The 9,962-nt window shown below is 34.0% G+C and overlaps 2 protein-coding genes across 2 annotated transcripts; one reads left to right on the forward strand and one right to left on the reverse strand.

Annotated features, from left to right (window-relative positions):
- Positions 1-3,455: 3,455 nt before the first annotated feature.
- Positions 3,456-8,655, forward strand: LOC120160078. Its single transcript, XM_039170526.1, has 6 exons — positions 3,456-3,610; positions 6,512-6,739; positions 6,848-6,921; positions 7,001-7,104; positions 7,193-7,258; positions 8,141-8,655. Exons 2-6 carry the CDS (start codon positions 6,675-6,677, stop codon positions 8,393-8,395), a joined length of 564 nt encoding a protein of 187 aa, XP_039026457.1. The 5' UTR covers positions 3,456-3,610; positions 6,512-6,674; the 3' UTR covers positions 8,396-8,655.
- Positions 4,695-6,016, reverse strand: LOC120160094. Its single transcript, XM_039170538.1, has 3 exons — positions 5,734-6,016; positions 5,029-5,628; positions 4,695-4,981 (listed from the first exon to the last, which is right to left on the reverse strand). The coding sequence occupies exons 1-3, from the start codon at positions 6,014-6,016 to the stop codon at positions 4,695-4,697; spliced, it is 1,170 nt and encodes a 389-aa protein (XP_039026469.1).
- Positions 8,656-9,962: the final 1,307 nt, after the last annotated feature.

Below are 9,962 nucleotides of genomic sequence, written 5' to 3' on the forward strand. Positions count from 1 at the left end.
CTGCTAAGTGGATAACAAAACATTATTTTCAATCATTCCATGTTGATCCCAATTATTATGTTAAATCCCTTAAGCAAGATATGCGTAATGATTATGGCATCATGGTATCTACATCTAAGTGTTCTAGAGCTAAGTTCATAGCCCTTGAAAAGCTGCATGGTAACCACACAGAACAGTACACCAAATTGTATGATTACCTAAATGAGCTTAGGTACACAAATCCAATCACAACCACTGTTTGTCAGTTGGATGAGAGAGTTTTCAAGAGGGTTTATATTTGTATGCAAGTAATGAATGATGGGTTCAAATCAGAGTGTAGGCTAATTATATGTTTGGATGGGTGTCACCTAAAGGGATTTTTGGGGTCATCTGTTAGCCGTTGTTGGAGTTGATGCAGATCACTCTATTTATCCATTAGCGTTTGCAGTTGTAGAGAGTGAGAATCAATCATCGTGGTTCTGTTAGAATTACTGGGTAATGATTTGGAGTTGAATAATTCTCACATATTGACATTCATGATTGATAGACAGAAGGTATTTATTCTCATACTTTTAAAATTTTTATTTATTTTAAATCATTCTAATTTTGATTTCTAATCTTTTATTTTGCTTTGTGTAGGGGCTGGTAGAAGCTGTGGCAGAATTGTACCCCAATACAGAACATAGAACATGTGTGAGACACTTATATTCAAATTTTAAGAGCAATGGTCATCACAAGGAGAAAGCATTGAATGACCAACTATGGATGGTTGCTAGGGCAACATATGTTAGGGAGTTTGAATATTTCATGGAAGGAATGAAGGTATATATATTTTTGGTAAACTTGTTATTTTACATGTGTTCATGTTGATGAAGATTATAATAAAAATAATTTTTTTTTCATGCAGCTTTTATCAAGGACATCACACAAGTGGTTGTCAGAGAAGGATCCTAAAATGTGGTCAAAGTCACACTTCTCTTTCAAAGCCAAGTCAGACATATTGTTAAACAATCTTTGTTAGTGTTTCAATAAGGTGAATATGACAAACAAATTCATACAACTTTTAAAAATATTGTTATTATGTAATCTAAGATGTTTTTTTTTTCATTTTGTGATTAGTTGATACTTAAAGCTAGATACAAACCAATTATTACATTGTTGGAGTCCATTAGAACAATGTTGACGCAAAGAATTGCAAAAAAAATGATCAAGCTAATAAGTTTGTTGGATCTGTATGCCCTAAAATTCAGAAGAAACTATGCAATGCAATATCACAAGAAAATAGGTATAACTTTGTATATTTTTGCCATTTGTTTTGATTGCATATTGGTAATGCTTATGTATGATTTGGTTAACTTGCTAATACATATTCTTCATGCATATTGTTATTACATATTGTTACTACATAATGTTATTGCATATTGTTCATGCATATTGTTATTACATATTCTTCATGCATTTTGTAATTGCATAATTGAATACTGATATTACATATTGTTCATGCATATTGTTGTTGGCCCATTCATACTGGTGGACCAACATACCAAGTTTCATGTGGTCCTTCAAATCAGCATTGTGTCAACATTGAAACTAGAACTTGTTCAGGTAGAAAATGGGAACTAACAGGTAACTTAATGTTTTATTAATATAATGCTAATTTTTTTCTTTTCTTTATTTTTATAATAACTAATTGTTTTTTAATCTAGGTATTCCTTGTATACATGCAATTTTTGTCATAGTCATGAATCATGAAAAACTAAAAAACTTTCTGGACCAATGCTACTTAGTGAAAACCCAAATGGACATATACTCACATTTTATCAACCCGGTAAAAGGTCCTAATCAGTGGACTCCTATTGAAACAATGGAGTCTATCTTACCACCTACCTTGAGAAGGCCACCGGGAAGACCACACAAGAACAGAAGAAGGGAGGCTGATGAAGCACCACCTTATACTCGTAGGGTGACAAGGAGGGAGTTAAAATATTATGTAGAAAGTGTGGGGAATCAAATGAAGCTGTCATGCAAAATCAAACAAGTAGTTCAAGGTCACAACAACCTGCAGGGGTCTATAATGTTAGATGCATTCCCACTTCCATTGTACCATTGAGTCAAGATAGTTGTGTCACTCAATCGTCTCCCCATCAACAAGCTCCAACACTAAATCAAGCTGCGATGCAAAATCAAAGCACTAGTCCAAAGGCACAATCACCTTCACAAGGCTATACTGTTAGATGGATGCCCACCCCCACTGTCCACATTAGGCAGCAAACTTTTTTAAGCCAGTCATCTCCAAAGAGGCATAAAAGTGATACTTCTAGCAGCCAACCATCTCCACAAAACTAGACCTTTTGTTTGATATTTTGAGTAGTGCATTTGACCATACACATTATAGTGCTTTTATCAGTTGATATTGTTAGGTTTTGTAGTGATAGTTGAAAAGAGCTTATATATGTCCAAACAATTGTTCTCTAAATCTTTTGTTTATTTGCTTATGTGTATTGATCAAACATTCAATGTATGTCATATATTGGCTTGAAAATGAATTCAATGACATTTTTTGTATGTTTTATATCCTTATATTTGAAGCATTTCCTTAAGACAAATCTATCTCACAAATTCAACATTTCATTTCATTAATACTTAAAGCATTACACTGAAAATAACAGGTTACATACATTGCATCTTCAATTCTAACACAAGTCTTGCATCTTCAATTCTAACACAAGTCTATTAAACGATACAATGTAGTTAACAACACATAGCATAATATTATCCTAATTTACTCCCACAAAGAAGACAAAAAAAGAAGACTTAAATGATTATAATTCCCACTATCACTCCCACAAAGAAAACAAGAACAGAAGTCAAAACCCAAGTCCCTTTTCCATAATTTCCACAACCCTAAAATCTCCTACCAGGATTTTCGTCAGTCCATCCGGTTGTTAGCATCGAACAAACTCCACATAAGCACATCCGATTCTCATTTTCTTCATTCATGTTTCGAAGCAGTCTTCTCTTGTTCTTCCTTCACTCTTTGTTTCTTTTATTTTCAGCAGCTATGTTAGGGTTTTTAGAATGAGAAAACATTTGAATTTTAAACTTTGGGTGCCCTTTAAATTGTTTTTTTCTTATGTTTTAATTGACGTGGCGTGTTGCATGTCCATGACGTGGTGTAGTGCATGTCCAACCTCGAAACAATAAGCTTAATCAGCAGCCACGTCGGACTTTCCGTTTTATTTTAACGGAGAGTGGTCTGATTGAATCAATTAAAAAGTTTGATGGTTGAATTGAGATAAAAATAGTTCGATGGTAAGATTGATTATTGACTATAGTTTGGTGGTCTCCCGTATAATTTACCCTAAAATAATATATTTGTAGGAAATAAGAGTTGTCTTATTTCCATCGTGGCAAAACAAAGGGAGTAAAAATGAAATAAATCAATTTTTAAAAAAGGGGGTTTCAAAGTGTTTCTCTGCGTTAACTGGAAAATAAGGAGAAGAACCCTCGAGAGTTGCCGCCGCTGCCATCTTCTCTCCCTAGCACCTCCTCTGTCATCTTCTCTCCCTAGCGCCGCCACTGCCGCTGTTCAATTATCGCATTCGTGGACTTGAGTTATAAGTTCCTAAAGGTCAAACTCAAATCTTCTCTGGTTTTTTACTTTGAAGGCCTAAAACATATTTATAATAATATTAATTTTTTAAGTATGAATATTAGTATATCTTATTATTAGTGATATTGAATCATGTGCTTTAAAATGGGTGATCTCTTAGTCAAGGTCGAATATTTAGTAGAGATAGAATGCTTGTCAAATTCCTGAAGTTCTTGAATCTTTAGAAGTTTGGGTAAAATGGAATTGATAATATTTTATTCATTCAAAAACAGTTCCAAATAATAATATTCATTATTATTTTCATCCAAAGATTTTAGTGCTCGGTTTCCGTTTCTATTAATTTCGCAATATTCTAATAATTGACAATAATAATGTAATTATTATTTTAATATCAGGTTACTAAAATTTTGATAATTCTGAAAACCTTTCAAGTTGTTTTCTTCTCCCTCTATTGTCTAAATAGATTTATATATATATATTGGTAAGTATTATGTGTGTGTTCTCTCCCTTATTTTTAAACTAGATATTTGATTGATGTATAATTCTTTGTGTGTGTTCTCCCCTTGTCTTTGTTTGTGTTGATTCGTTGTTTGATAATTATTTTAGTGTTGGATGTGTGCGTGCTCTACCCCTTGTGTTGGATTTAAGCATTATTATATGTTTCTTCATTTGTTTCTTTTGTTTTTTCAATTTATTATTTTAAGAAATTATAGATTGTCCTATTTTTAGCTCTTACATTTGAATATACTTCAGGTATGGACTGTGTATTGAAGCTAAAGTCAGCATTTAGCTGTTGTGATTTGTCAGTTAAGATATCAACGAATAGTGGCATGGATTATAATTTTTTTTATAGAAGATAGGCCTCATTAAAATCCCCCTTCAAATCCTACATGTTATATCAGTAACATGAAGGACATAGGAAGGAGGAAAAGAGTGCCTCTGAATTTTATTGCTCTGAATCATAACGTACAACCAATTCCTAATCATAGACTGCTTGTAACATAAGACTTAAAAACATAATACATACTGCAGCAGTAAAACCAGAAACCTAAAAAACTGACAAACCACAACAACTTAAGAACCTCAACACATTACCACTAGATCAACCAATACCAGCCTTTGCTAACTCATCCGCTTCCCAATTAGCAGCTCTCAAAATATGTCTTGAAATGATGCCCTTTCCTTCCACATTAGAAGCTACACCTCTAACCAAGGTCTGAAATAAAGGGGTACATAGATATGGATTTTTAATCCACTTCAGAGCCGTGGTCGAGTCCGATTCCAAGATAATCCTCTGTCTTGGAGAAGAACTTACTTCTTCAATGAGAGTCAATCTTCTTTTGATCGCCATTAGCTCTGCAAGAATAGGAGGACCACCTCCAATTTTTTCTGAGAATGAACCAAGTAACAAACCCTGTCATCCCTAATCAAACCACCTATTCCACCTTTGTCCCATCCCTTAGCCATTGCCCCATCAACATTTAGTTTAAGGAAACCTTCTGGAGGAGGTACCCACTTAGTAGGAGGAGAACACCCTTTTTTCTGTCTTTCATTCGAATCTGCCAGTTTTAGATCCCCAACTAGAGAATCGAAAGGACCTTTAACATCCTTAAATCTCACCCCAAACCAAATAGCAGTTTTAAATCTAGCAAGAAAGAACAGCATTGTAGAATCCACCTTTTTTTTCTGGAAAATAATATCGTTTCTGCATTTCCAAACCGACCACAACACCGCCCTTGGAATGAATTTCCAAATAGTTGATCTCGGAACTAAATCATCCCACAAAATTAAAAAGTCTATCATCTTCCTAGGAACCACAAAAGAAACGTTCCAGTCCCTCAAAAATCTAGACCACAGAAACCAAACCACCTCACAATGCAAAAACAGATGTGAAATTGACTCCTCACACTTCCCACACATCGGACATAAAAGATCATCAATTCCAGTCACACCTCTCGTCAAAAGCTCCTCCTTAACTGCTACTCTTTGATGTGCAGCTTGCCAAACAAAAGCTTCTACACGTGGAGGTGCAACCCCTGCCCAAACGTGCCTATCCTAAATACCCTCTTCTCCATCATTGCCCTCCTGATCATAAAATTTTGTGATGCACGATTTAGCTGAAAAACAACCCTCCCCATTACCAAGCCATATCCAACAATCTTCCTCCAATAAAGAAAGAGTTGTGCTGTTCAACAATGAAATAAGCTGCAACCTTTGCTCAACCTCCCAATCCACCAAATTCCTTCTCATTTGTATATCCCAAACCCTACCGGAATTACTGTTCATCCTGAATTCTGCCACCTTACCCCTTTTGTTATTCGATAATGCAAAAAATCTCGGAAACCTCTCCTTCAGTGGAACCATACCCAGCCATATATCATTCCAAAACTCCACTGATTCTCCATTTCCAGCTCTTAAACACATGTTTGTGACATGGGACATAAATTTGATACAGCAGTAGCAATAGGAATCAAAATGTAAATGGTGTTTTCCTTTTACTTGAAAGTTTTGTTTGCGAGCTTCTTTTATTATGGAAACTTCATCGGTAGTATTTTTCTTATTCTGAAAGAAGTTTTAACAATTAAGTTACTTCATAAGATGCTTGAACATCTGTTAAAGTATGTGCTGATTTGTTAATTTTTTTTTTTTTTTTGCTTTTAGATCCAGTTTTTGTATTTGATTGTAAGTTTTATTGGCTTGGTTTTGACTGTGATTGTATTCGCAAGTTTTCATTTTTGGCAATACAAATTATAATTGTTTCTTGATAAAATGTTCTCACTTCTTCATGTATCCTAAAATCCCCCACGTACATATATATACATATAAATTTGTTTCTTTTCAATTTTAAAAGCCCTTGTACTATTTTCCGGCCAAAAATCTGTATCACTCAACTCCATCGCTGTTTTTGCTTTGTTTCAGTCTGGTTTTGTAGTACTTGAAGAAATGGTTGCCGGAAGAGCAAAATTACTTGCAATTTAGAAGGGCTCCGATCGATCTTGCTAAACAATCAATTACAGCTTTTGCAAATCCGAATTGCCAAGCAAAGCGGAACAAAAAGTCAAAATCCCAAAACACGAAAGCCATGGTAGTTGCGAGTTCCAATCCCCACAACAAGGAGATGCAAATTCGTAGAAGAATAAACAACATGTAATTCCTATGTTTTTCTTGCCTCTCCATTGCTATTCTGTATTACTAATTCAGAAAGTTTATTGGTGTTTTTTTTTTAATTTAATTTTGGGATTTTTTTAAAACTAGATACAATAAAAGAGAAGAGGATTTCCCATCACTGAGAGAATACAATGATTACATGGAAGAAGTGGAAGATATGAGTAAGTTTTGCTTTATTCCATATTCCAAACTATTTGGGTTTTTCTGTTAAACAAACTAATTTGTGGTTTTGTTGGGCAGTTTTTAAATTGATTGAAGGAATTGATGTTCAAGCTATTGAAGAACAGATTAGCAAGTATCAGAAGGAAAATGCTGAGCTGATTATGATCAATCAAGCTCGGAAGGTACCTTTCACTTTCTGTTTTTATTTACAAAACTATCTCATGGAAAATTTATTTTTAAGCTAATAATATAAGTTGTTTTGATGAACAGGCTGAAGATTTAGCTGCAGCAATGGCAGCAAGTAAGGGACTTGCTACGCAGGCCGATACTGATGGGGTGAGAAAATCCTGTTGTCTTTGCTTTTTTAGACGTTTACCAGTAGTTGTTGAATTCTGTTTCTAAATTAAAGCATGCATCATCGGTTGATCATATACAACTTTGGTCATGTGTTGTTACAACACTGCCTTGGTCAATCTCGGTAGTTAAAGTTGTCGCTATTAATCTCTTAATCTCATTCATATTGCTACGGGCTCGAGCAAAATGACTAATAGCCAGTTCATTCTAACAAAAAAAGTAGACCAAGTAACAGCCAGTTCAAATGTTTGATGTTTTAGATGGATGGTGGTGGTATATTTGACAGTTTGTGAGTTTTTCCCTTTCAGGAATTTATTTATTTTGTTTCCCATTACTGGAAAGAAGAAGAGAAAATATGTGCTTGTGCAAGTTTTAATTTGTTTAACCTTAGTGTTCATGACTTCATGTATTTGATATCTCGATAGCAATCTGCTAGTTTTGATTTGGACATTTTCAGCTACTATAGTTTTCTTCATTTATCGAACTCACAAAGCATAACTAATATTTCCTTATTTATTTTGATATTTCCTCGAAATAATGTTTAGAGCATTTTGATTTCTTTTACTTCAAGTTCTAATTAAGATGCAAGACAACTTATATATATTGCTCATCATTGCTGTATATTGTTGGAGTGGATGGATCTTAGCTTCCATATTTCTCAAATAATGTTTCTTCTGCAGCTCTTTGAAAGCAAAATTATTGTGACTTCTATTTTTTTTTTGGTCAAAATAATAATTGGATACTTCGACGTATGAACTTTTCAATTTCTTATATTATATTCGTTTTTGACTCTTTTTTTCTTGCATGCAACATGTAACATGATATAAATTGATTGATTGTTTACTTAAACTGGCCCTATGCCAGAGCTCTCAAGCAGGGTTCGCAGCTAGTGCTCAAGGTCAATATGCACCAACAGTTGCTGGAGGGCAACCACGACCAACAGGCATGGCACCACAACCTGTACCACTTGCCAGTGGGTTGGATATGCACGATTATGCTCTTGATGATGAGGAGATGATGAGGCACCGAGCAGAAAGAAGTGGAAGAGCAGGAGGATGGAGTATAGAGTTGAGCAAGAAGAGGGCGCTGGAAGAAGCCTTTGCAAGCATATGGGTTTGACGTTGTTGATGAAATATCACCGTTTACTCCATGCAAATGTAGCTCGGGTTACATTCTACCAAATCTTGATATACTGCACGGGCCGTACGCCAACATGGATGGGGACTGTAAAACAATTGTTTCTCTATTTGTGAATGTTGAAGTAACTCCGTATTTGGTGCAACTTTGCTCATCATTGCATGCTATTAATGCCAGGGTGACTTGTAAGGAGGTTTTGAATGTATGCAAATTTCTGGAATTCTGATTCTTTCATTTCAGGCTTATATGTAGTGGATGGAACCGTGTTGATCATCTTCCCGAAAACTCAGTCAAATCTGGAAGTTTATCAAACACCAAGAAATGCTAAATTCCATTGGAAGCATGCCAAAAATGGTATTTTTCATATATGTATACTCCTTTAAATTGCGATATAAAGAATTTTACATATTTTCGCATTCATATTTGTAACATTTGCGTCGTGTTGGTGTCACGATTAAAATTTTGTATATACTAAATGAATTTATTTAGTATAAAAGTAGCAATACAATTCAAATCAAAAGATAAATAAATTTTTATTAACTATAATTTAATATGTAAGTTTATAATATATTCAATTATTTCTATCATTAACAAAAAATATTAAGAATATATAGAAAATGTTACAAGTTTTTTAATTATGTAAACTAGTCTAGTGATCAAGATGATCCTATCCTTATTTAGAGTTTCATATTTGAGTCTTCATATTGGAAAATTCAACAATGAATGTCGTATATTGAAATATACCACTAATTAAAATTATTCTTATTAAGTAAATATTAAAAAGGTAAACTACATGTTTAGTACATAAAATATCACTTTTGTTTCGTTTTAGTACCTTTTTTTATAGAAGTAGGAGGTCTCATTAAAACCCTCTTCATATTTATCCCTTTTCAAGAGGATAGGGATACCTAGTGGAAGGGGGAAAAGAGTACATCAATTTATTGATTTCTCAAAATTACATAACAAAACCTTTACAAAACATCCGTGACGAAGACCTCAAAAGATTCTAGAACAACCTATATAGCTGCTAACAATTAACCGATCCCTTCCTTAGCTAACTTGTGAGCCTCCCAATTACAACCCCTAGAAATGAACTTTACTATCAATGCCCTATACAAAACAAAAGACTCTATCTCCTTAATTAAATTACTAAAGAACATCGGGACAAGTAATGGAGAGTGGATCCATTCCAAGGCAGTTTTGCAGTCACTTTCGAGAATCAACCTGCCTTTAGTAGACCAGATTGAGGAATAAAAAACTTCAATTGCTTTTTTAATAGCCTTCAACTCTGTTAAAGGGGAGGGGCCTGGCCCAATACTCTCTGAAAACGTCGCTAAAACATAGCCCTCTAAATTTCTAAGAATACCCCCTATGCCACCAGCCATCCCATCACTTCGAACAACACCATCAACATTAAATTTAAAAAAAATCTGATGGAGGAGGTAGCCATTTAGAACAATTTAAAATATTTTAAAAATTAATAAATAATATGATTTTAAAAATTAATAAATAATATTATTTTAAAAATTAATTAGAATACTTGAAAATA

Source organism: Hibiscus syriacus, unplaced genomic scaffold (assembly GCF_006381635.1).
Source record: "Hibiscus syriacus cultivar Baekdansim isolate YM2019G1 unplaced genomic scaffold, ASM638163v2 tig00111390_pilon, whole genome shotgun sequence".
In the NCBI taxonomy this organism is placed as follows: domain Eukaryota; kingdom Viridiplantae; phylum Streptophyta; class Magnoliopsida; order Malvales; family Malvaceae; genus Hibiscus; species Hibiscus syriacus.

Bases quoted from the DNA above. Each gene is read 5' to 3' on its own strand.
- LOC120160078 (XM_039170526.1), top strand. From the start codon at position 6,675: ATGGTAGTTGCGAGTTCCAATCCCCACAACAAGGAGATGCAAATTCGT. The intron at 6,922-7,000 runs GTAAGTTTTGCT...TTTGTTGGGCAG, and splicing joins GGAAGAAGTGGAAGATATGA to TTTTTAAATTGATTGAAGGA. The intron at 7,105-7,192 runs GTACCTTTCACT...TTTGATGAACAG, and splicing joins TGATCAATCAAGCTCGGAAG to GCTGAAGATTTAGCTGCAGC.
- LOC120160094 (XM_039170538.1), bottom strand. From the start codon at position 6,016: ATGTGTTTAAGAGCTGGAAATGGAGAATCAGTGGAGTTTTGGAATGAT. The intron at 5,629-5,733 runs GTAATGGGGAGG...ACGTTTGGGCAG, and splicing joins AGATTGTTGGATATGGCTTG to GGGTTGCACCTCCACGTGTA. The intron at 4,982-5,028 runs GTGGTTTGATTA...GTTCATTCTCAG, and splicing joins ATGGGACAAAGGTGGAATAG to AAAAAATTGGAGGTGGTCCT.